This window comes from Sminthopsis crassicaudata, chromosome 3 (assembly GCF_048593235.1).
Source record: "Sminthopsis crassicaudata isolate SCR6 chromosome 3, ASM4859323v1, whole genome shotgun sequence".
Classification (NCBI taxonomy): Eukaryota; Metazoa; Chordata; class Mammalia; order Dasyuromorphia; family Dasyuridae; genus Sminthopsis; species Sminthopsis crassicaudata.
In genome coordinates, this window is record NC_133619.1 from 63,424,429 (window position 1) to 63,452,061 (window position 27,633).

Sequence of the window (27,633 nt, forward strand, 5' to 3'; positions counted from 1 at the left end):
TCACTGAAAGTCGATTTATTAGTTTCATTTCAATGGTCCAAAGGCCTCAAAGAAGATGTAAGCAGACACTAACAAAGATAGTAGAACCCAAGAGTTTGGTCTTCCAAAAATTTGGGAGGTAACCTGAGCTCATCCTGTATCTTTTGGGTAAGAGTCCATTACAATTAGGACTGGCAAGCTGAGCTAAATGCACAGTGGAAGCTAAGGTCTGGGGATACCTCCAAAAGGAATCTGGCTAGTTAAGAACAATAGGGTGCCCCATGATTCAGGGGTGCCTTTTCTGGAAGCACAGGCTAACCATCTTGTCAGGCACCAAGACAATTCGTGACAAAGGGTACACTTCCTTCATTCCAGGAGCAAGAGATAGCTTATATTGCTGTATCACCTGAGGAACAAATACCAAGAGGGAAAAATGTAATTAATGACTTCAATCTACTTTCATTTGCCTACTCTCCCCAGTTTCTTTCATAAAGCCTTCTTTTCTGGGACTTAAACTATCATAATCCTTGTAGGGGGTTCATCTTAGAACTATCTCCTTGTGGTCACTTTCAATGTCCCTCTCAAAGTAAGTCCATTTTCCAACAATCCTATTCCAAACTCCACTTACCTCAAACCTCTAGCTCCCATCTCCATGAATACTCACCCCATTCCTTTACTAAATTTTACTATGAATCTTCTTTCCATTAGCAGCACTATCTCATCCATTCCTTCACTGTCTCTTAATCCCTTCTCTATTAATCCTTACCATTTTCTCCCCTGTCCCTGGCTCCCTCATCAATTAATGGCCCTATTCTTACACTGTCCCTGTTTCTCCCCTATGTCAACTGCCCTCATTCTGTCCTATCCAAAGTTCCCCTTTTATCAACTCTCTACCCACTGTCATTTCTGTCCCTCTTCAGTTAACCACCCCTTCTTCCACTTTTATCCCTAATTTCCCTCTTGATTAGCCCCCTCTCCATCCTTCTTCTGTCACTAGTTTCCCTTGCAACCATCCTGTCCCCAGTCCCCCACCTCTAACAATCCCTCCTATTCCTCTCCTGTATTTTAATTCCTCCTCCATTAGACCTGCCCAACCCTCTTCTGTACTTAATTCTCTCTTCCATCAATATCAAGAAGCTTTTCCTGTTACTCCCTCTACCAGTTTCCATCATCTCTTACCCTTAAGATCACCAAATTAATCTCAAGCTCAGCGATTCGACGGCCTAGACAGCCTCGGACCCCATAGCCAAAGGGTATGGAGCCAAAGGCATGATTGACTCCCACATCCTCACTCTCGTTTTTCCGTAGCCAACGCTGAGGCAGAAACTTCGTGGGAGATGGGAAGGTGTCTGCGTCCCGGGATGTTACAAAATGACACAATACAAACTGGGTCTGCAAAAGGATAGCAGAAAAGGTGGCTGAGTTGTAGGGGAAAGAAGGCTGTATTGGTAGGTTGGATAACTAACTTAGAAGCCCAGCTCTATTACTACCTGCAGAAACTTGAGCAAGTCACAGGTCTTTGGGCCTAAAATTTCTCATCAGTAAAATGGGGTGGGAAAATTGACTTGATCCAAACTTCCTAAATTGGGATTTATGACCTCCATATGGAGTCTTGTAACTGAATGTGGGAGTCATGAAATTATGATTTGTTATCAGGAAATGTTTGTATATCTATTTCCTGTATCTTGAGACTTGGGGTCATATACAAATTTCTTGGGTAAAAAGGGGTTGTAAGTAGAAAAAGTTAAGAAGCCCTGCTCTAGAGTATAACTATGCTACTAACAATAACAATAATAATGATAATATTTATACAGCGCTTTAAATTTTGAAAAGCTGCTAGACATGTGTTACCTCATTTGATCCTCACAACAACTCTGGGAGGTGTTATTACTACCCCCATTTTCCAGACAAGAAGACTGAAGCTGAGAAAGTACAAATTATTTGCTGAGGTCTTCCTAACTCCATATCCAGCACTCTATTCATTGCATCACCTAACTGCTTTGAAGTATCTTCCAGCCATGAATCTGAAGAGTCCAAGGCATCTATGCAGCCCAAAGCCAGGCAGAACTCATGTTCTTCTTAGTGGACACCCCCTTTCCTAATTCTAGCATCCCCATCCCAAGTACCCCCTTCCCAATTTTCTGAATAAGTTCACCTCCCATGACTTTCCAGCCCGACTCACATTCTTGGGGAAGAGGAAGTCTCCCACTACAACCTCCTTGTCTGTGTTGATTCTTGAGTTTATGGGGACAACAGGATAGAGGCTATAGGTATATGGGAGAAGGGAATCAGGGGCATGTTGGAAAAGAAGCAGGGAAATATTCTTCCTTGCACCCCATTTCCTGATAACCCCCAGTATCAATTTCTCATTGCCTCTTCTCTTTCCCTCCCGCCTCCTTCCTTCCAATCAAGCCCATTTCTCAAATCCAGGTTTCTACTGCTATACCCATCTTTACTTCCCCCCTGTAACCCTTCCCTTCTCCCCTCCCCACTCTGGTGTTTCACTCCTAAGCCTGGGAACATACCGAAGAGCCTCCTTAGCCACTGCTTTGAGCAGGGGCGTATGAGCAAAGTTCTTGGATTGGGGTATCTCCCCAGGAGGCACCACATTTATCACCTCCTGGTACAAAGCTTCCTGGAGCTCCGGATCCTGCGCCAGGTGGTAAAAGGCCCAAGTCAACGTGTTGGCACTCTAGGAGAAAGCAAAGCCAAGTAAGATGATGGGAAGGGGCTGTCTAAGATTGAGTGAGGGGCTATGGGAAAGTGGACAGATGAAAGGACTAGCTCACTCAAGTCATTTGGAGTAATTTTGCATAGAGTCTTAATAACTTGCAGTTAACAAGTCACAGAAGTGGCTGGACCAGCCCTCCAATTTAGATTTTCTGACTCTAATACTCCAAAAAAGCCTTTTCTACTACAAGATGCTAACCTTATGGCTGATAAGATCCTTTCATGCTAAAATTTAAATATATCCCTTCTTGGTCAGCCTTGTGCTGAGTCAATGGACAACTACACAGTTGGTGCTATGCTGAGGACAGCTATTCATAGAGTCAGACCTTCTCTGCTTTTCTGCTTCTCTGAAAGGAAGGGCAGATCTGGGTCAGGAAGATCCTGATTCAGATTTCATCCCTGATGCTAGTTGGAAAATGAGTTCCATGGCAAAAATAAATAAATAAATAATTAATTACAAGAGATTAGAATGGACCACAACCTGAAGATGATGCTTCAGTTATTCTTGTTTATATGATTAATGGTAATTATTCTTATTAGTAATATTTATATACAACTTACTACGTATTGGGCAATGTGCTAAGCACTTTATCATTATTATCTCATTGAAAGGTAAGTGCTATTAACATCCCCATTTTACATATGTGGAAACTGAGACCATCAAAAGTCAGATGGCTGAGGTCACACAGAAGTGTCTGAGGTTGGATATAAATTTAGGCTTTCTTGATTCTAGCTCCGGCAGTTTACCCCTATGCCATATAATGAGAAGAGTGACTTTAAAAGAAGTAATATGAGTGAGAGTGGACCTGGACCTGGACACTGGTTAGATCCTTATCAGATTATGGTATCCAATTTGATTTTTACGCTGTAAAAAATCTGGAGAAATTTTCACAGAGGTAGGGGCCTATGGGTATAGAATATTATATATACTATCAGACATGATTAATGTTTTGGTTGGTTTTGCTAAATAGCTTTTTTCTTCTTTATTATAAGTTATGGCTCACTGGATAGGGAGCAAGAAATATTCAAAATATATAAACATTTATTTAGACATATAAATAAAAGATATCAATATAATATACATACACACACACACACACATATATATATATATAACATATATATACATTTCTATAAAATTGCATATGGATGTATATGTAGTTTTAATCAACTAAACCTTAAAGGTGATCTAAGACTTTTGGAACTATACGTATGTACATATATATGTATATGTGTGCATAGGTATTGTCTGTGTATATATGTCTGTGTACCTGTATATATGTATGTGTATATGAATATTGTGTGAGTGTATGTATGTATGTACATAAAGAGAGAAACTGAAGAGATTGTCCAGAAAATAGTTGACAAACTGTCAAGTAATAGTCCTATGTTAAAAAGTTGAAGGAGCTAAGTTTGCTTTGCTTAAAGAAAAGCTACCATTTTAATAGAACTTCATCTCCTTTGAAAACCACTGAGGCAAGTACTGCAGGTATTTTTATCATCCTTGCTTGCCAGATGAGTAATTTGAGATTCAAGGAACTCATTTTCCAGCTAGCATCAAGGATGAAATCTGAATCAAGATCTTCCTGACCCAGATCTGCCCTTCCTTTCAGAGAAACAGAAAAGCAGAGAAGGTCTGACTCTATGAATAGCTGTCCCAAGCATAGCACCAACTGTGTAGTTGTCCATTGACTCAGCACAAGGCTGACCAAGAAGGGATATATTTAAATTTTAGCATGAAAGGATCTTATCAGACTGTTGACTAGAACAGATAATTGAAGGAGACTGTGAACACTATTAAGTTGGTTGGGGATGGGAGCAAAGATATCTTTAAAAATGGTATCAGAAAAGTTGGAACACAAAGTTTTGCAAAGGTGAATGTTGAAAACTAATCTTTTATGTATTTGGTAAAATAAAAAAACTATTAAAATGGGGGGAAATTGTATCAGAAAATTATAAGAGGTGAGAAAGAAGCATATACTAAAAGAAGGGGGAAGAGAGGTACAATAAGGAAAATTTTTCTCATAAAAGAGGCATGCAAAAAAGAACTTTTATATTACAGAGAAAAATGGAGGGGAACAATACTTGAACCTCACTGGAATTGGAATTGGTTCAAAAAGGAAAGAATATGAATACCAATTCAGTTGCATTTAGAAATCTACTTTACCAGATAGTGAAATAGGAGAGGAAAGGGATGAAAGACATAGGAGATGACAAAAGGGAGGGAAGGATTAAGAAAGACAGTGGTCAGGAGCAAAGCAGAATTTTTAGGCAGGACAGGATAAAAAAAGAGAGAAGGATAAATAGAAGAAAATAGAATTCAGGAAAATATACAGTTAGTAATTGTTATCTATAAATGTGAATGGGATGAGCTCACCCATAAAATGGAAGCAGAAAACAAAATGGATTAGAAACCAGAATCCAATAAGATATTGTTTACAGGAGACACACTCTGAAATAGCAAAAGACGAAGTTAGATTTATAGCAAAGAACCAGAGCAGAAACTGTAATGCTTCAGCAGAAGTAAAAGAAAGACAGAGGTAGCAATCACAGCCTCTGACAAAGCAAAAGCAAAAAAAAAAAAATAAAAAGAAGAAGAAGAAACAAAAACCAACTAAAAGAGATAATCAGGAAAACTACACTTTGCTAAAAGGTACAATAAACAATGAAGTAATATAAAAAAATTTACAGCAAATTTTTTCTGATAAAGTTTCTCTGATATTTCTCAAATATATGGGGAATTGAATTAAATTTATAAAAATAGGTACCATTCTTCAGTTGATAATGGTCAAGGGATATGAATGCTGTGTGTTCAAAAGAAGAAATCACAAGTGATATTGATCACTATTGATTAGAGAAATGCAAATTAAAACAACTCTGAGGGGTCATCACATGTATCTGACATGTATTTGTCAGAAATGACAAATGCTGAAAGGGAAGAGGGAAAATAGTTGCACTAAATGCACTGTTGTGAGGAGCTGTGAATGGGTTCAACCATTCTGGAGAACAATCTGGAACTAGCCCAAAGGGTTGCAAAACTGTACATCTCCTTTAATGCAGCAATGTTCCTATTAAGTCTGTATCACAAAGAGATCAAATGAAAAGTAAAAGGACCTATATTTATTAAAATATTTATAGCAGCTCGTTTGGTGATAACAAAGAATTAGAAATTGGAAGGGTGTTCATTAATTGGGGAATAGCTGAACAAGTTATGCCATCTGATTGTAATGGAATAGCATTGTCCTATAAAAATGATGAAGGGAGTGGTTTCAGGAAAAAAAAACCTATAATATAGCAATATTTACCATATTATAGGTTTTTTTTTTCCTGAAACCACTCCCTTTAGCATTTGTCATTTCTGACAAATACATGTCAGATACATGTGATGACCTCTCAGAGTTGTTTTAATTTGCATTTCTCTAATCAATAGTGATCAATATCACTTGTGATTTCTTCTTTTGAACACATAGCATTCATGTGTAAAGTGAGTAAAACCAGAAGATCATTGTGCACACAGCAATATGTAATGATGATCAACTTATAAAAGACTTGGCTACTCTGATCAATATAATGATCTCATTCAAATCTAAAGGACTCATGATGAAAAAAGTATTCTTTTCAAGAAAGAAATCTGATGAACTATGAGTGCAAATTGAAGCATACTTTTCTTTTTGCTTTGTTTGGTTTTTTTGTGATATAGCTAATATGGAAATATAGTTTGCATGATTTCACATGTATACCTGATATCATTTTACTTGCCTTATTGGTGATTGGGAGAAGGTGGGGATAGAGAATTTTGAATTCAAAATTTAGAAAGAAAAAAAATGTTAGAAATAAATAAAAATTTTAAAAGACACAAATCCAGGTATCTTGACTTTTGGTGCAATGCCTTTTTCAGTACATAGTAAAATGAATTTAAAAGCCAAAGAAAACTGGTTTGGTGTTGATTTACCTATAGTTAGGAAAGAATTGGACTGAAAGACCTTTTAAGGATCTCTTCTAATGCTATGATCCTATATTATATAAGTAACCAAAGCACCTTAAGGGATAGAAGAATTCATTCAATTTTGATGTGATTTATGTTTTCTAGTTTCCCACAGGCCCTCAGACCCACCGTGTCCACTCCAGCCAAGAGAAATTCAGCCAAGCTGCCCATGGCCTCATCAGGATTGAGCTGTCCAGAGGACAGCAGAAAATGCAGGTAGCCAGACACCTGGACTTTGTCAGAATTCCCAGCCTTTAATTCATCATTCATCTCCTTGAGCTTCTTTTCAATCATTTTCTTCCCTACAAAGACCATAGTGTAATAGGAAAGAAGAGATCAAGGGTGTTTAATTTCCAGGGACCAAAGCCATGACCTCAAATCAGATCCACTACAGATGCCTTCCCTTAAGTCCCTGGGACAAATCAGGGGCTCCCGGGAAACTTGTCTTGATAGAAATATAAAAGAGAGGGATGGACTAACACCTTGGGCTTGCCTGTCATCCTTCCCATAAGGATTATTCTGGTTCCAAGCCCCAGTTCCAGCCCTTGTCCTCTCACCAAAAGAGAAGATGTTGTCCCAGCCTTCCAAATAACGATCCCAAAAAGGAAGGAAGGGACGGGTCCACTTTGGCAGGAAAGTAGCATACACAGAATTCTTGAACATGAGCTCCACAGACTTTACCACGATCTCTGTCTCGGGTAGGATGGATGGTTTCAGGCATCCAATTCGTTGCTCGAACAAGATGTACACAATAGCTAGATTTATCAGAAGAAAAGCAGAGAAGGGTAGACAAAAGGGCACAAGAAACTCCCACAATGGAAGGTGGTGATAACTACTCCTCCCCTTAAATCTCAGCCTCCTTCTCCTCACCCAGTTCCTCTACCTCCACATACCTTCCAATGAAAAGAGGTAGAAGAGATGAGCAACATCAACCACCTGGTCCCCTGAGGGGCTCTTTATCTTTAGTTCTTCTAGTCGAACCAGCAAATCCTCTACCACCTCATTAATGGAATCTGTATACAGGGCAGCATCTGAGGGTTTCAGCATCCGTGGGTTCAGAGCCTGACGAAGCTGGTACCATTTTTCTCCTTGCCTGTGGGTGACACAGTATGGGGCAAAGTGGGAAAGGGAGAATGGGTGTGAGGATCATAAGGGACTGCATGGAAATGGAGAATGGAATAGGCATATAGAATGGAAGATGGAGAATGGACATGAATAGCATGGATTTGATTTAATGACAAATAGAGATAGGGCCTTAGTTCCCAGATCAGTTAGAAGTAGAAAAGATTTTATAGAAGCAATATAATTCAAAACACTCATTACACAGGTTAAAAGACTGAGAAAATATTCAGGGTAAAGGAAAGGAAAAGAAGGGGACCTCTCCAGCAATCCTACCCACACCCCACTATTACTTACCCATTCACTTTGAGAGCCTCCCCATAGCCTATTTCCTTCTTTCATTTTACAAATAAGGAAACTGAGGCAAACAGGGTTAACTAACTGGTCACACAGTTAGTAAGTGTCTGGGGTCTTACTGGAACTCAATTCCACTTTACCACTGCATCACCTAGCTGGCCACTGAAGTACTCATTCTCGAAAGGAAGGGGATTGATATGTCCCTAACTCCCACCCCATCAGGATAAGGGAAGAGAGTGAGAGGAAGAGCAGGTTTTAAATTTTTTAATCAAAAAAAATTTTTTGTTAAGATGTTTTCTCTTTTTAAAGACTTCCTATCTAACTATAGTTTTTGCTTAAGATCTCACAGCAATTCTTTGGTCATTCACACATTTGAGACATGTAAAATGAGGGAAATCATGATCACCAAGGTTTCCTTCCCATTCTTAGAAACAATGTATTTATGGAAGTTTTTAAGAAAAACTTTCCAAGTCGGTCATATCAAGCCATGGACTATATCAGGAGCTCAATTTCATGATTTCCTATTCATTCATAGAATAGATATTTATTACTAACCTATGCCCAGCTAAAGATAATAACAACACTAACAGTTAATCCTTAAAGGTTTTTTAAAGTAGTTTGCAAATTTTATCTTAATTTTATTCTCACAAGAACTCTAGAGAGGTAGGTGTTATTATTATTCCCATTTTACCGAGGCTAAGTGATTTAGCCAGGATCATATAGGGAATAGGTGTCTGAGATGAGATTTGAATTCAGGTCTCCCTGACTCCAAGCTCAGCATTCTATCCACTGTGTCAACTAATTGTTCTAATTAGATAGCTATTTCTGAACCAAATTATGCTTCTTTCCAAATTAGGTTAAAGAGAATTGTACTGCTTGCATATGGCAATCCAAAGACTATTCTCTCCACTAACACGTAAAGAATTAGTCTTACTTCTGATGCTGCTAAAACATAGAAGGATTTCAGCGACAGTTTTAATGATAGCCATGCAAGGACAGAAACATTTTAACATGAAGGGAAGAGTTCTTAAGTCAGTATTCTCACTTCTCAGTATTATAAGAGATCCTTTATTCTTGAACAAGACTTGAAGAGTTCAGGGGTATCCAGTCATCAAAAACAAAACATTTGCTTTAAAGAGTAACTTCTTTAGATTTAACATATATTTTTACCCTGTTTAACATATGTTGGATTGCTTGCTATCTAGGGGTGGGGGTGAGGGAAAGGGAGGAAAATTGGAACACAAGGTTTTGCAAGGGTTAATATTGAAAAAATCCATACATATGTTTTGAAACTAAAAAGCTTTTATAAAGAGAGTAACTTCTTAATTTTGAGGCATCAAATGATGCCTTAAATATCTGATTGTTCCATATGAAGTGGAAATTCATTGGTCCCCTTCTTCCCCATGACTTTTTGAGTATCTTTGGCTTTTAAGATTCCCTTCTAGTTCTGGATTCTTATGTTCTATTTCCATCAGCTACTGACACATAAAATAATCCAAATAGAATTCACTTTTCTTAGCACATCTTTCAAACTCATTTGAAATGGATCTGTGAGTGTGCCTTCTAGATCTAAACAGTTAAACTTAAAGCAATGTCAGCCAGAGGCACTGTTTCAGAGAGCTAACTAGACTAGAAATTAAAAGATGTGGATTTGAGCTCTAACAATTATTAGTTATGATATTGGTTTCTCTGTTTCTGCATCTGTAAAATGGGAATAATGGCAGGTATGTGATATATCTTATTGGGGTATTGTGGAGAAAGCCACTTGAAAACTTTTATTGCTATTGAGCCATGTCTGACTCTTCACGACCCTATCTGGGGTTTTCTTGGCAAAGATACTGGAGTGATTTACCATTTCCATCTTCAGTTCAATTGATAAGAAACGGAGGCAAACTGGGTTAAGTGACTTGCCCAGGCTCACACAGCTACTAAGTATCTGAGACTAGATTTGAGTTCATGAACATAAGTTTTCCTGACAACAGGCCTTTATCTACTAGGGTGATACCTAACAGCAAGGCACTGAATATATTCAAGTTGTTACTGACAAAAATAGGATTTTTGTAAAAGTTTTTTTTCTTTTTTATTAAAATTGATGACTTTCTGACTAATGGCTTAAATGGCATTTTATTTTAACAGTCTTAGATATTTAAATCATGATTTCAAACACAACTTTTTAATCAAACGCTGTCTAGAGGAGTCAGCCAGATGCAATTTCTCTGACAAGAAAGTCAGAGGATTTCAATTCTGGCTCTAGAAGAGCCATTAGGCCAATTGCCCCTTTTCTCTTGGCTTTCCTATTCATAAAATGAGACTGAAGTCATTTCCAGCTCCAAGTCTCACCTCAGGACAGAAAACTTAAATATCCCTTCTCAGTGTCGGGCCTAAAGGACAGGTGCCTGGTCCCACTCTATTGGGACAACATGACACCATCAGATGTTTCAACATCAGGAACCAATGTAATTTTGTCAGTGGGGGAAAAAAACATTAAAGAAGAGACTCTGGCAATCTGTTCTGCTGCTCAACTTCAAGGACTATAGGATTTTGCAACAGAAACCTTCCACAGGCGTTGGCTCACCAACCAGAATGCAAGCACCTAGAAAGTAGGGATTTTCTTACTTTTCTCATTGTTCCCCCAGTCCTTAGCACAGTGCTTTGCATCCAGTAAGCTTCATCAGTTCATTAATTTATCCATCCATCCATCCATCCATCCCCAATGTACTCATTCTTGGTAATAACCAGTACTAAAGATGACAATGATCAAGCCCCCTCCCATTCCAGTGTCCCTGGGCTCACGTGGTGAAGGGTCCATAGGAATATCCTCGAATATCACGGTGTTCCTTCCAGAGAGCCATGTCACTTCGCAAAGGGTACTTCCCCTCCTGTCTCATCAGCTGCTCTATCAGTGATGCACTCGCCAGATTCACATTGGTATATGGTCCTATAACTGTTTTCCAGATTGGCCCATACTTTTCCTTTAAAGTCACCTGTAGGAAACAACCAGGGCTGGGTAACTAGGGGCCTGGAAAAAACGGAAGCTGGGTTTGGGAGTGGGGTATGTAGAGAAGAGAGTTGGAAGAGGGAAAGAAGGAAGGGAAAATGGAAGGAAGGAAGGAAGCATTTATTAAATGTCTTCTATATGTCAGGTGCTTTGCTGCACTCTTTACAAATATTTATTCTCACAACAACCTTGGGAAATGGGTGCTATTATTATTCCCATTTTATAGATGAGAAAATGAAGGCAGAAGTTAACTGATTTTCCCAGGATCACACAGCTAGTGATACCTGAGGCTGGGTTTGAATTCAGGTCTTTCTAACTCCAGGTCCAATACTCTGTGCATTGTGGTACCCCTTAGCAGCCTCTAGTCAGAATTGTCACATCTAACTGAATTCCTGATATGGAATTTGTGAGTAAGGTATTTGAGGAGTACCCGAGGTGTGGGGTATGCCTGATGGCAGAATCGCTATGGATTATGCCAGTATCTAGTCTAAAGTTAGCTTGGACTCTGTAGCCCAGAGCCCAGACCTATCTCCAGAGTTTGGGGGTCTTCTGTGGTTCTGCAGTGATATAGTAGAAAGAAAACTGTCTTTGGAATCATAAAATTCAGGTTTAAATACTAGCTGGAATCCTAGGAGTGTGACCTCATGTAAATTCATTTCTCTTATCTCTGCCTTAATTTCCCTAGCCACAGAATACAGATAAGAATATTTGTAAGCACAAATGTAACACATGTCAAATTATATTATAACCCAAAGCTAAGTGGGAAAAGGTTAAACAAGAGACTTAAGATCCAAGAATATCCTAAAAGGATAGAATGTTTTATTAATTCTAAAAAGATTAAGTTTAATATGAATGGACTCAAAAATTAATTTCACAATTAAAAGATAAGAAAGTGTTTCATTAGACATTAATTTAACCGAAACTTAAGAGTATTAAAACTTCAAGCTCAACATGAGCCAGTGTCCTGATATGACAGCCAAAAAACAAGTTCATTGTATCTATCTCAGGCTTCATTAAGAATGTTAGACTATCTATAATTAGCAAAGAAATAGCCCACCTACATTCTGCCCTGGTCAGAGAAAATACAGAGTGCCACTGTTTTTGTTGTTGTGTGTCCCTTGTTCTTGAAGAAGGTCATGATCTTCAAGTGGGTTGATTTTAAGTAAGAGAGGGATGTGCAAAGTCACTTGCCTCATTCCCTCCATAGCTATATGGGTCCATCCATCAGGATGACTGGAGAGAGACCTTAATCTTTAATTCAATTGCAAACAGAAAACAGGTTTTAATATATTGGGCAATACACAGAAAGAATGAGCTCGCACATGGGGAATAAATTATCTCAGCTCAACCAAGAAACAAAGTGCCCAGTCAAACTCCTGGGGAAATTCTCTGGTCTGTAGTGTGCTATGCTGGAGATGGGAACCAGCTCAGGGATCTGAGTCCTTTACAATTAGGCTTTTTCCCAGCTTGCTTTGTCTTCAAAGACCTCTCCCTGAAGAGAACCTGGAGCTGCAGGAGTCCTCTCTAGAAGTCAGAGGAAAAACAAAAGTCTCCTTTACCTTCCCAAGCTTTGCCCACTCCATCCCTATGCATGGAAGATTGAGTAATCATTCTCTCTACTAGTAAAAAAAAGTCATTTGCAAATACCTAGGTTTGAGCCCCACCATGCATTTTGCTCCTTTTCTTGCTATAGATTTTCTTCATCTTTTGTTTTTTGATACAAAAAATGTGGCTTGAAAATTGCTTGAATCAGAGAAATTCTCTGTGTAGCTGAGATGTGGATCATAACATCTGAAGGAGTTGCAAGGCAACCTTTGCTGACACAGGTGTTGCAGACTGGGAATGAGATAAATTGGAGGCAGAGGGAAGAGGAGAAAGGTCAGAGAACAGCAACTGCCTCTCCATCTCCTTGTATCATCCTCTCACAAGAGGAGATCCATTTTGGGTTGGATCTCTAGCATCCACGGTCAGGTGGCTCCTGTGTATTCCAACAGCTTTCCCTTGTATTCCAACAACTTATAAAATAACAAATGTGCTTCCAACAAACTTTTTAGCTAAAATGTGGAGTGTCTGTTCTTTCTTTCCTCATTAGGTTTATCATACTGGGGATTTGTATTCAGTTACTAGTTAAGACGACTTAAGCTTCTTCCAACTCAGATTCTGAAATTCTATGATCTATTTTAACTAAAAAGAATTTATCTAAATAGTACTTTAGATAGAAAAACATTGAAATATTCATAGAAATATTCATATTCATACTCCTCCTGGAAGTAAAACACTGGAAAAAAAGTGAGTGGTTATTGATTGGAGAATGGCTGAATAACTTGTGAGATATGAATATAATTGAACATTATTGCATCAGAAATAACCAGTATGAAGAATTTAGATAAATATGAAGGCTGTCAAGTCTTGTGTGATCTTAACTTAGGCACAGAAGTCTGCTTGGTGGAAGAGAGATTTTAGGGCTACATCTTGCTCTGCTATGTCAAATGTTTGGGGTTTTGGTTTTGTTGGGTTTTTTAGGAGGAAAAGGAGAAGCAATCAACAAACAATAAATCATGCAATCTTGGGGAGTGGGGTGGGAAGAAAGTACCTTGGAAGCCGTGGTGAGAGGACTTTGTTATATAGTCTTAAACTAGGTTCATCTGGCCAGTTTCTGAGATCAGTGACTTCTGTTTTATCCTAGCCACTTTTACTTACTTCAGCACCTCAGTGGGTACATGCTGGATGTGGGTATTCCTGAGAAACTACTGATACAGAAGACTATCAACTTCTTAACCATCTACTTCCATAAGTCATCCACTAGGAGTCCATAAACATGTTCTGAGCCTTTCTCTGACTATCTTGACATTATGTGTCAGAGTAATCATTTTTTTACTCCTCTACCAGAATGGACTATCTCCTTCTCCAGTCATATATCTCTTCAATGATACTTTTATGTGGCTTGTGGTGTGTGGTTCATTGTTATTAATATGCTACAGTCTATTTGGTGGTAACTTTTATTGTCAGTTATTAACTAAAACATTTTATTGTACAATGAAGAGGAAGTAGGAGCAGGTAAGAATGTATACCTTCTTGCTATACCTTTTCAGCAAAATCTCTCTTCTAGATGCTAATAAAGTTCTACTGTTGATCACCAATGAGCAACACGTGGATGAGGCTCATGAGCAACTATGCTAGAAACTCTAGTCTTTTAGGGCTTGGGATGCCTATATCATGTCCAGTGAAGATTCCTAGGAAGCCATTGGTGATACAGTACTAGAATTAAGTACAGAATTAAAGCTGGATATAGAGATCTGGGAGTCAGCTGGGCTGGAGTTGACCATTGAACCCATGGAAGCCAATGAGAAAGAAAGAAAATAAGTGGAAAGGAAAAATAGCCCAGGACAGAATTTTTGAATATACAGAAGTTTAGGGAATGGAATATAGGGGAAAGGAGTTGAGAAAGACTGCTCGGATAAGCAGAAAGAGAACCACAATTAAGCAGTACCCTGGAAGACAAGCATTCAGTAGTACCAAAAGTTGCAAAGATATCAAGTAAGATACAAACAAACAAAAAAATAGGTCACCAGATAAAGCAATTAAGAAATTGTGAGCATTTTTAGTGGTGGGGTTGGAAGTCAGACCACAAAGAATTGAGAAGTGAGTCAGTAGTGAGGAAGTGGAGCAATTGTTTTCTAGAACTTTTGCAGTGAAAGGAAGTAAAACTATGATATGACTGTTTATAGTTCAATTTGGATGATTTTAAAGGATAGAGGAAGTCTGAGTTGTTGTTTGTCCTTCATTCTGGAAGATGACCATGACATAAGGGAGGTGATGCCCTGACATGCAAGTGAATTGGATTTAAGTGAGGGAAGGTTGTGCAAGGTCACCTGCTCATTTTCCCCTTCAGAGCCATCTGGGTCCAACAAAAAGATATAGATCAAGATGATAGCCTTGGATGAAATGGGAGAGCTTGATCTTTTTAAGCTTAGGTCTCGAACAGGTCTCAGTTTGAGTAAGATTGATATTTTTGCAGGCAGTGAGGATAGGACCAGTATATTAAAGTTGAAAGAATAATAGAGAATGATTAGGGCAAGCTGCTAAAGATGAGAGAGGGCGTGATCCAGGGCATAGGTAGAGAGGTTGGCCTTGGCAAGAAAGCCATTTCCTCAGAAAAAAAACAACAACAAATGGGTGAAGATGTAGAGGGATTTTTAGGAAGGAAAGAAAAAAAAAGAGACAGAGAGAGAGAAAAGAAGAGAGGCTTCATCCCCTGGACTTAACACATTGAAATTTCTATTTCTCCTTTAAATTTCTAATTAGCCGGTTCCTCCCAGAATTGCCATTCTAAGGTAGATACCCAGGTCAGTCATGTCTTTATCCCTCTCCAGACTGCACTCCTACCTATCTAGCAATCTTCATCTCTTCCTTTTTTATCTTTCTATTATGTGTTGTCTTCCCCCATTGGAATATAATCTCTTTGAGGTCAGGGATATCATTTTTCTGTTCATATGTGTATTCCCACTTAGCACTGTGCAGGGCTCAAAGCAAGTGCTTCATAAATGGTCACTGACTTTACTTGAAATAAATTCTATTTTTATAGTAAGGCCAAAATTAAGTACCTTACCCTGTATGCTTAGCTCATCTGGACATATATCAATAAAAGTAGATTATGTGTAATCAACCAAGATATTACCTGGCTTCAGCAATATAAACTTTAGGCATAGTGCCAGAGAAGATTAGTCTCTAGAAGACATGTTTTTGCAAATTTAACACTATTGAGTAATAATGCATCCATAACACATTCCTGCTCTCAAAACTTAACAATGTGTTTAACTGATAGCTATGCTGCCTATATTATACTACCTTCTCCATACCCTCCACCTACCTCCTCCTCACTAACTCAGTATCAAATCAGCCAATAATTAACTTTGACAACACAAGCACAGAATGTTATTTTGTCATCTTCAACAAATAGTCCCTGACAGGGAGAAAAACTTTTAGACAAATCAATAAACAATTATATTTAGAACATGTGTCTTAAGACATACAATTTTATTCTGACAGATATTATTTTATAAGAGAAGAAGGAAATCCAGTTGAGGTGCCCAAAACCCTCTACTGTGAAAGTTTCATCAAGAGAGTCTCTTTATTAGACTGATTCAGAAAAGACTTACATGAACTGATACTGAGTGAAGCAACCAGAACTAGGAAAACATTGTACACAGGAACAGCAAGATTGTGTGATGAACTTTGGACAGAAAAGGCCATCTGCATCCAGAAAAAGAACTGAGGAGACTGAACATAAATCAACACATGCTATGTTCACTTCTTTTTTCTATATTTTTTTTGTTCTTGTTTTTCTCTCCCAATATAATTCATGAAACAAAGTATTTTTAAAATAACTTTTTTAAAAAGAAAAAAAAAGATTATGTGATGAACAACTGTGATAGACTTAACTCTTCTCAGCAATGCAGTGATCCAAGACAATTACAATAGACTTGGAATGCAAAATATCACTCACAACCAGAGAGAATTATGGAGATTGAATGTGTATCAACATACAGTATTTTCACCCTTTTGTTTGTTTGTTTGCTTTTTCTTGTGATTTTTTTCCCTTTGGATCTTATTTTTCTTGCACAAAATAACAAATATGAAAATATTTTAAAATCCTTTTAAACCTATATCTTAGGGAAGGTGAAAGTGAAGGTGGAGGGAGATAAAAAATTGGAACACAAAATCTTACAAAAATGAATGTTGGGAGGCAGCTAGGTGGTGCAGTGGATAGAGCACCAGCCCTAAAGTCTAAAGTCAGGAGGACCTGAGTTTAAATCTGATCTCAGACACTTGACACTTCCTAGCTGTGTGACCCTGGGCAAATCACTTAACCCCAATTGTTTTAGGGGAAAAAAAGGAATGTTGAAAATATTTATCTTTACACATATTTAGAAAAATAAAATACTATTGAAAAAAAAGTCCTTTTTAGTTCCCCCCCCCTTTTTTTTTTATATATTTCTCTCCCTTCAGGGGTTAACTCATACTCCTTCATTAAATAGAAATGCTAAATAATCAACAGCTTCCCCCAAGATTCTCTCATGCCTTGATGCTATGAATGACCTCTTCCTAATTCAAACCAAGTCAAATATCATGATTTAGGTTTATAAAATGCTTCAGCCTAAGTATGTCTACTGTGATCTCTTTTTGTCCTTTGAGTAGTCATTTTGATTCTTTAGAAATATAGGATTCTATGATTCCCAAGTATTTCCAAAAGGATGCTTCAGTAGGAAAATGTTACTGTGTTTCAGAGTATCTTCAAAAGCTTTGTGCTGTTCCCAAATATAACCCAGCCTGCTCTTTTCTTCTTATTAAATTAAAGGCCAACATATATGTCAAAGATATAGTTAATGATAAGAATAGTATATTCAAATCTTATACATACAGCTCAGAGTCAAAGGAGCCCCAAAGGCCAATTAATTAATTCCATAATAATGTGTTGATAGCTTTGATTTGAATCATAAAGGAGGCTGGGAAGAATGATTAATATAGATAGATATAAGAAACAGAGAGAGAATGACCAATGGGGAAGAAGGAAGGGAGGGAGAAACAGAAAGACAGAAATTTTATTAAGACAGTCTTCATCCTTGAGGAGCTCACAACGGAGGTCTATAAGCTAAAAGAGATGATAAACTCCCTCCCTCTATGAGGAAACAAGACATATCTTGAAGATTGGAATGGGAAATGTGACATACATGCGCCAATTAGGAAGTTATTGTCATAATTTAAAATTGTGGCTATGTAAATGGAGAGAAGGGGACAGAAATGAGAAGTAGAGGTAGAATCAACTGAATTTGGCAACTGATTGAATATTGGATGAGATGGGAAAGAATGAAGAGCTGGTAATGATTTATGGTTGCAAATCTATTTGACCTTGGGCTGCCTCCTCCAGCTTGCACTTATAAAAATGACTTTATAAGATTTTACATTTATTCCATTCCATTTCATCTTATTAGAAGTGTCCAAATATTCTAGCCCATGTTGACTACTTAGACCTGCCTCTATTGTCCGACGTCATACATCCCTCTCAGGTTTGTGTAATCTGTAAACAAAAAATGGCAGAAAAGATTGAATACAGGTCTTTGTAGTTCCATGTGGGGGCTCTTTCCACCACAACACTTTTCTTTTGCCTGATTCATGTGAGGCTTTTTTGACCTACAAAGTATGCTAGTTTTGGAAAAATCCAATTCTGTTTTTAGCTGAACTAATGGAAAAAATGGATTTGTATACATCTAATTCAGGAGATCAGGGACAGGTAGGTAGTATAGTAGATAGCTCACTGGGCTTGGAGAAAGGAAGATCTGAGTTCAAATTCAGACACTTACTATATGACCCTGGACAAGTTATTTAGTCCCTATTTGCTTCAGTTCCTCCAGGAGATCTGGAGAAGGAAATAGCAAACCACTCCAGAATCTTTGCCAAGAAAACCCAATGGATTTGTCATGAAGTCAGACACAACTGAACAACAATCCAGGGGAAGCCAAAGGATGAGACTGTCTTAAGAAGTCCCAAAAGGTCAGGAATGGTGTTGGTGACAGTAACCAAGGCAGCAGCAGGATCCAAGCTCCAGATTTTATAAGGCCTATGGAGCTGGTATAAACAGTGAAAGGAAAACCCCAGAGTAAGAAAGCTAGAAACAGCTGTGATTACTCATGCCTGCTCTCCTGACATTCTCCCTCTCAGTTACCACTTGAGTGGTAAGTCCTGTTTCTAAGCCCATCACATTTTAACATAAGAGAAGCCTACAAGTTAAAACAAGCAAACAATAATAATTGTAAAAAAATTAACTGGCAGACTTTGAGGATAACAATGTTTCCCAAGTGCTCCTTTCATTATAGATGACATTGTGCTGACTGCATCAAGCTCTAAAACAATGCAAACTTCAAGCCTCTCATGAAAACAAGGGTCCATCTTTTTAATACTATCATTCTCTCACTGTTGTAATGTAGTAGAGAGATGAAAGAAATAAAAATAAATATCAATTAGAAGGCAATGAAGAGGCACATGTCACTAAAACCAACAAGGAACTCCAAGAGCAGGAGTAAAAGACATTATCTATATGGTAGAGAGAGAGAAGATGGATTGTCATATTGTAAGAATGAAGTATGGTTGGCAGATGGGCAGAAAGTTCCCCTGGCACCTTCATAAGGTCAACAAGGTCTCTAGCACATAGGTAGACTTTGTAGAAATATATTAAGAGCTGCACAGAGTGGGAAGGCATGAATGGGATGGAGTTCCTAAACTGAAGCTATCACTGATTGAGTTGAGTTGGGAGAAGTAAGTATTAAGAATCCTCTACTAAAGTCCTCAGGTGCTTCACTGGGGCATGGAGGTGTTAAAGGTTGGTCATTGAAGCAAAAACTCTGCAGACCTTTCCAAACTGGAATGGATTAAGAGTCAGAAGACCTTAATTCAAAAGTTGGCTCTGTCAGTTATTGGGTGACCTTAAACAAATCACTTGAACTGAGCCTCAGTCTGCTCAACTATAAAATGATAGGGTTGGATAAGAAGATCTCCAAACCTCTCTCCAGCACGGCTATCTATGATCCAACAGTGGACTGTGTGTCTGATTATCTGAGGATCAAGCTACGATTAGAACAGTTTCATCACCAGAATGCTGGTCGACAGGTGGTCATTTTTTTTCTGGCCTCAGTAATTTAGTAGATGTTCTAGTGAGTCACGGAGAGATCAAGTTCTATGGCCCTAACAGATGAAGTACTCACCAATGAAGTAAACAGTCATACAATAATTAAATAATAAAGTCGTCTAGGATTTCAGGAAGATGAATTAAAGATCTCATCTCTCACTTTACTGAGAAAAGTGAGATCATTCAATGTGACCTCCCTCTTTTCCCTTCTATTTCAAAGCCTCTTGATCTCATTCCCACTCTATCTTCCCTCCCCCCATTTTCTGACAATGAGATGGCCCTTTTAGCCAAGGCTATCCCCTCCACTTGTTCTTCCAAACTTCTTTAGCAGATTGCAACCTTAATCATCTCCCCTCCCTTTTTAGAATTTCCATCCTTCTCCACTCTATTAGCTCCTTTCTTCTGCTATCAAACATGCCCAAGTCCTTCCGAAGCAGGAGGAAACTGTTTCCTTTACTATAAATTGTGGTCCCTTTAAGAAACTGTATTTCCTTTTGATCTGTGATCCCTTTCAGAGTCTCAGCCCCTCCTGGGGAAGGCATATATCCCCCAGATAAGTTATCTTTCTAGGATGCCAGAGCCTCAGATCCAATTAGATTAGATGTAATTCAATTAGAAATCCTGGTCAAAAGCACCCCTTTGAAGTGTTGTTAATTCCAATAGGAGATTAGGGCTGAAAACTGTTAAGAATCTAAGCTTGGGAACCTGGCTCCTGCACCACCTGGTCGGACCAGCTCAGGCTATCCCACCCCCCCCCCCATCAAGATAATATAACAGCTTCCCTCAGCTAAGGTCTTTGCTGATGGCCTAAGCAATTTGCCAGGACCTTTCTGCCGACTGAGAAAGCATTCTCTCAGCGCCAAAACTCCATTTCCCACTAGAAACTGATTTCTATCCAACAATAAACTTTCATTTTGCGACTAATAATTCGGGAATGAGGGAATTCTTTCCTTCCTAAACCTGCGACCGATTTAAAGGGGATTATTAACAACTCTCTTATTGCCACTAACCTCTTGACCACCAGAAATTGAGATCACTCAAACTGCATCACTTCCCACCTCTGAAAAACCTGGACCATGCCCACAAGCCATCATTCAATATATCTACTTTTCTCTTTTTTAAGTTAAACTCCTTGAAAATTCCTTGACACTTGCTACCTTTACTTTTCCTCTTCTCACTTCATTCAACACTTTGCTATCTGGTTTTATTGTTCAACTGAACTTTCTCCTAAACTGCCAGTAATCTCTTAGTTGCCAGTTTTCTTTGTAAGACTGTTCCAGATTTTTCTCTATCTCCCTTACTTCTCCCCCCCAAAACAGTACACAATCTGATATAGATTAAACATGTGCAATCCTTTTAAACATATTTCCACATGTCATGTTGTGCAAGAAAAATCAGACCAAAAGGGGAAAACAATACATAAGAAATAAAAAGCAAACAAACAAGCAAAGGTGAAAATACTATGTTTATTTATTTCCAATTCCACTTTCTATCCTTGGCTTCCAGCCTGGAGGCAGGAATTTTATTCCAAACTAGCCTCCATCAATTGTTAAAGTCAGAAGTATGCTTGACTCCAAATCAAACAGGCTCTGGGCTGCTTGTTAAATTTTTATTGAAAGCATTTATCCCTCTGAATTTGGCGAACACTACAAATGAGGGCTTGGTTTTTGGTTTTATTGTCTGGAGTTGATAATGTAAAGGCAGAGGGGGAGGAGAGAGCTGGTTGCTTAAATTAAATATTAATTAACACACCCACTGGTTATGTCACATCAATGTGTAAATACCTCAGAATGAGGAAGGGGGAGAACCTTCCAGCTGGGGCCTGCATATTGTCCCTAAGTAGGCCAGTGCTCTCAAATGTCCCATATTCAAACTATTACCAATTCCTGCCAATTCTTCTGGACCATTTCTCCAAATCACCTTTACCTATTTGGCCCACTGCCATCCCTCCTAATCTAGGCCTAAACCTCCTGCCTTAGCCTCCCTCCTTCCAGCCTTTCTCTCCCTTCTATCATCCATCCCGGGCAATACTACCAAACTAATAACAATCCCAATTCGAATGGCATTGCCCTCACAAAAGACTACGAACAAAGCACAAAGGTCCTCACCTGCCAGTCTACAGAAATGAAGCATGAGGTATGGGGATTTGTTCAGGGTCAGGAGGCTAATAATTGACAAAGGTGGTTCTTTATATTGATCTGAGTTTAAGTTCAAGGCTCTTTCAACTCCTCCCAACTCCCAACTGGACTCCAGATCTCCCAAAACATGACTTTAATTGTCATGACTAGCTAGCTAGATGGGAAGTAGATAGAGCTCAGAGTCTGGAGTCATAAAGACCTTGGGTTCAAAGCTGGCTTCAGATACTTCCTGGGGGATTCTGGACAAGTTTACCCCAGTTTCCTCAACTGCAAAATGAGCACTTACCCTCCATGGGCTGTGAGAAGAATCACATGAGATAATATTTGTAAAGAGTTTAGCACAGTGCCTGGTACATAGTAAATGCTATAAATACTTGTTCCTTTCCCTTACGAAGTAACCAACAATATCTCCCTCAGCACATCTAAACTGAGAATCACAGACCATTCTAGGAACCTGACCTGGCCCAAACTCCTAATTTACAGACAAGGCAAGGGTGGCCAGAGAGATTAAGAGACTTATTCATCATTAGTAGTTCAGTGTCACAATTATTAGCAGAGTGATCTCTTGATCCCTGTTCACTTTTCTTCTTGCATTTTAGTCTGGCCTTCAAGATCCTCCACAAATGCCCACCTCCATCCCCTCATCAACCAACTCATAAAACTCTGAGAATCCATCTTCTAAGGCCTTCTCCAATTCTAACAGTCTATAATCAATATAATTATCATTCGTTGTTTTTATTATATGTCTATCTTATGATATTTATTTTGTCTATTTTCTCTCACTGCTCTAAACTATATGAATTATATCCTCATCTTATCTAAATGTGTCTCTTTGGGCTAAACATGCTATTTTTCACATGGTAAATGATTGTTGAAATGCCAGGTAGACTCCAATCCAAAGGTCTATGATGAAATATGATATTAGTTCCAGATAGAGAGCCAATGGACCCAAAGAACACATTGAAACATCTCTGCTTTGCTTTTTATTTGGGGAGGAGGGGGGAGCATGGCTAGTGTAGGAATTTGGTTGATTGACTGTTTTGTAAAACATTTCATTTTTCTTTCCTTCTTCATGGATGGGGTAAGGAGATATGGGAGGGAGAAAATTCTGACTGAAAAGAAAGTAAATTTGAATTTTTAAAAATAAAAAAGTTTTCCATTTTAAAAAATAAATAAGAATTTAAAAATAATTTAAAATGTTTAAAAAATTAAAAATACATAAAATGACCAATTGAGTTTAAGTTCCCAAATGGTTTTTCCCATTTGAAGAATCAATATCCCAACTTCATAATAGTTATAAATCAAAAAAGTACCAGATATTTATTGTTCTGTGTTGTTTGCTTCTATTCTACGCCTTTTTCACTCCCATAAAAAAATTTAGCTTCCTTCCAATACAGAATCTGGATGTTACTTCAGATTTCCTATTCCTGTTTCCCAGTTGCCAGCACCGTCTCTCCCCTGAAATCACTTTGCAGTCATTTTGCAAATGTTTTGTTGTTCATCAGACATTTCAGTTTTGTCCAACTTTTTGTACCCCTATTTGGGATTTTATTGGCAGAGATATCTCCAGATCATTTGAGAGATAAAGAAGCTGAGGTAAATGGGGTTAAGTGACTCGCCCAGGGTTATGACCCAGTAAGTGTCTGAGGTCGAATTTGAACTCAGAAAGATGAGTCTTGTTGATCACAGCTATGTCACCCTATGCATTACATCACTTAGTTGCCCATACACTGTGTTTACTCACCTGTATTTATGCTGTGTTTCCCTAAGTATAGAAGGCCCTTGAGAGCAGAACCATTCTGGTTTTATTACTTGAAAGATAGATATAAATACATACATATGTATGTGTATTCATGTATATGTGTGTATACATTGCACAAATTTCTCATGCCCTAATTTATCATTTCCTCCTCAAACAAACTGCAAATGGCTCACTGGCCTTTATTTACAGGACAGTCTTCTACCCATTCCAGCACCAATTGTTTTTGTTTTGAGGGGGTTTTTTTTGCTTGTTTTGTTTTTGCTGAGGCAATTGGGGATAAGTGACTTTCCCAGGGTCATACAGCTAGAAAGTGTTAGTGGCTGAGGTCAAATTTGAACTCAAGTCCTCCTGACTTCAGGGCTGGTGCTCTGACCACTGTGCCACCTAGCTGCCCCCCTAGTACCAATTGTTTTGAAGGCATTCTTAAGGAACAAGAATGAACACTACAAAGTCCCTTAGATATGAAAACTGCCATTTCTGCCTTATACATACTTGGACCCCTTCTATGGCCCAATTTATACAGCAAGAAATTATAATGGAAAAATCAGGGAATTTGGAGCAAAGCTCCTGGCTCAGGTTTTGGCTCTGACACTGCCTACTAGCTACTGCAAAAGTAGGTCGCTTGACCTCCTTTGGCCTGTTTCCTCATCTGTTCAGTGAAAATATAAACACTTTTGTCACCAAACTCCAGGGTTTATTTATGAGAAAAGAATTTTATAAGCCTTGAAAATGATGCCAAATATAAACTATTGTTTTTTTTCTTTTATAAGTGTCTTCCTATTTTCTCTCTCTCTCTGCTTTTTCTCCTATTATCTCTCTGCTTTATTTGTTCTTTTCTCCAGATTCTGCAACTCACTATTAGCTATAAGAAATGATCTACTTTTTCATTAAAAACCATGATTTTAAATTTCGTTGCAGCTATTCTTCCCAAAATGACCATTGAGATTGTCCTCTACAGTATATTAGGAGATTCCTCTGCACCTCCTACCTGCTTGATTTGCTTTAATACTCTCTATGCACTTTGCCCTCACCTTCTCTCTTCCATCTTTGCACCTGCCCAGGCCTTCCCCCAGAATATTGCCCTTCCCCATCCCTGCCTTTTAGTTCCTTATCTTCCTTTCAATTTCGGCTCCTGATGCCAACTATTCCATGAAACTTTCTCTAATATCTCTCCCTCCTGGAATTACTCTGGAGCATGTGCCTCCTTTGTTTGCTCTACTATCCCATATTATACTTACCCTCTCTTGAAAGGCACATATCCCCAGCTAAATGGAAGTTCATTCAGGCTAGAAATTACTTTTTGTCTTTGTACTTCCAGAACTTGAGATTATACCTTTCTATCTAACTATATATGTGTATATGTATGTGTGTATCTCTACACATACACATCATGTGTGCATACAAGAGACATATGTCCATATACATATGAGCACATATATCATATATCCATATATACATGGACATATATAAACATATATCTCCTTGTGTATATAAAACATCAGAAAGGTTTGTTTTCATTAGTCCTTCATTAATCTATTTATATATAGAGCATATACATACATGCGTCTATACATATGCACATGTCTATGGAAGAATAGGTATATATGAAAATAGAAACCCTCAGAACAATCTCTTTTCACCAACCCTTCATTAAGCTATTTATGTTTGCATGCGTATATAGGTACGTTTGTGCGTATGTGTATGATATGCATGAAGATATAGATACTGTGTGAATATAAACCTCCAGAAAGCTGTTTTCATTAATCCTTCATTAAACTATATATTTATGTATGTAGTATTTGCATATGAAATGCATTCTTACATCTATATGCATATATATATATGAATACTAACACGTTTACATACAGAGAACTTATTAGGGGTTAGTAAAAATAAATCTCTCTGTGGGATTATTACTATGGATAAAGTAAATGGACTCTGGTGTGGTCAGAGAACTGAACTGCGATCCTGTAGGTTCTTTAGCTTTTGTTGCCCTTTCCCCTCCTTTTTTTTTTTTTTTTTTTTTAAGGGCAATCAAGGAAACACATCCAGATTCATCATGTGAAAGAAGAAACAAATAAAAGGGAAACACACACACACACACACACACACACACACACACACTGAAACGAATATGGTTCGATCAGCAGATTCCATAGTTTTTCCTTTGGAAGTTCCCCTTACTTCTTATCTTTCTCTTCTTTGGCTCAGATCCTTCCTAAAGTTTTTTGTAATTCTCCAAAGCTTTGTTACGGAATCCTCTTAAAGCCTTTCTTTGGGGTCAAAGGACCGGAGTTCAAATCCCCTATGCTTTGGATCTCCGCCTCATGAATGGCTCTGAAAGCCCGTCCAACTTTGAGAGCCCCTGGAGCCCTCCCAGACCCACGGGAGCTGCGGCATCCCTCGGTGGCCAAAGCCTCCCCTCCGGCGCAGCCCGGAGCGCTCTTCCACCCTCTGCCCTGAGTACCTGAAGCTCGTGCATGTGAAAGACATAGCCTTGCACAAACAGGTAGAAAAAATTGCGCAGCGCGCCAGGGCCTAAAAGCTCTTCTGGACTGCGCAGCTGCCGACCGCCAGGCCCGGCGGAGGAGGACAAGGTACCGGGATCCGCAGTCAGCACTGTGGACGCAGCTTTGGCCCTAGAGCCGAGGGGACAACGCTCCGGGGCCCTTCGCAGAGGGGCCCACAGGCGCGCCATGCGGCCCCGCATTGCCAGGGACCCGAGGTTCTGCATACCAGGCACTGCTTCCAGCCCCAAGTACCGGAGCGAGCTCCTGGACCCGATTCCCGGGCGGAGCTGGAGAGATCAGGGCAAGGGGCGGAGTCCCAGAGGAAAAATAACACATTGTTTCTGTTCTCACACTCGAGTAACTTTCCCTTTGCATCCAGGAACACGAGTCCCGAATCTTGCCTCCCAACCCCACAGTCTCCACATCTTCTGCTGGGGTCTGACACGGTAGGAAAGGAAAGACTTCTCCCCATTTTTGAGGAGCGAGGGGGGATAAAGAAAGTGACTTCTAGAGGAAGAGTCCAAGAATGAAACAAACGGGTAGGGAAACTTGTGGTTCTGCGGACTCAGAGTTCCTTCAAATGACCATAGTTCCTTATCCACCGCTCCCGCCCTGTCTCTCTTCCCCAGCACCCAAGCCAGAAGTCCGGAAGAGGAGCGTCTCCTATCTTTATTTCTAGGGGCAGAGAATACCTTGCCCTCCCTGACTAGAGGCCTGAGGTCTGAAATGTTTCCCCCAGGCCCTCACGGTCTCTGTTGACGTGGGACAGCACCAGACTGTATCCCTACAAATAAAGACAGGTCTCCTATTCCTGCGGTATAGGAGACATCTGATGCTCAATAAATGGACAAATGAATGTTTAACATTACATAATTCCTCAAGTTAAAACTATATAGAAGTCTTCATTTCAGTTCTCTCTCTCTCTCTCTCTCTCTCTCTCTCTCTCTCTCTCTCTCTCTCTCTCTCTCTCTCTCTCTCTCTCTCTCTCTCTCTCTCTCTCTCTCTCTCTGTCTCTGTCTCTCTCTCTCTCTGTCTCTGTCTCTCTCTCTCTCGCTCTCTCTCTCGCTCTTGGAGCTGACTAACAACTACTCTGGGAGTCTGAAAGGAGGATTAAGAAGAAAACACAGCTTCCTGCTTCCTGTTGATTTAAATTGAATCAGCCTTGTGTAACAATCTAGTGAGTCAGGGAATTATGCTTTGATTTCTTCATTGATAAAAGGGGAATTTTGAAAATAATTTGAAACTATCTCTACTCCCAACATGATTCATAAAGCAAAGTTAATTAAAAATAAATAAGAAAGAAAGAAGAGAGAGGGAGGGAGGGAGGGAAGAAAAGAAGAAAGACGGGAGGGGGGAAGGAGGGAGGGAAGAATGAAGGAAGGGAGGAGGAAGGGAAAAAGAAAGGGAGGAAGGAAGGAAGGAAGGAAGGAAG

At 39.0% G+C, this 27,633-nt stretch overlaps 1 protein-coding gene across 1 annotated transcript; it reads right to left on the minus strand.

The window, feature by feature from the left end:
* On the minus strand, positions 1 to 26,499 carry CYP27A1 (cytochrome P450 family 27 subfamily A member 1). Its single transcript, XM_074307600.1, has 9 exons — positions 26,159 to 26,499; positions 10,904 to 11,094; positions 7,588 to 7,787; positions 7,252 to 7,449; positions 6,824 to 6,996; positions 2,505 to 2,671; positions 2,162 to 2,243; positions 1,159 to 1,371; positions 1 to 385 (listed from the first exon to the last, which is right to left on the minus strand). Exons 1-9 carry the CDS (start codon positions 26,423 to 26,425, stop codon positions 266 to 268), a joined length of 1,611 nt encoding a protein of 536 aa, XP_074163701.1. The 5' UTR covers positions 26,426 to 26,499; the 3' UTR covers positions 1 to 265.
* Positions 26,500 to 27,633: the final 1,134 nt, after the last annotated feature.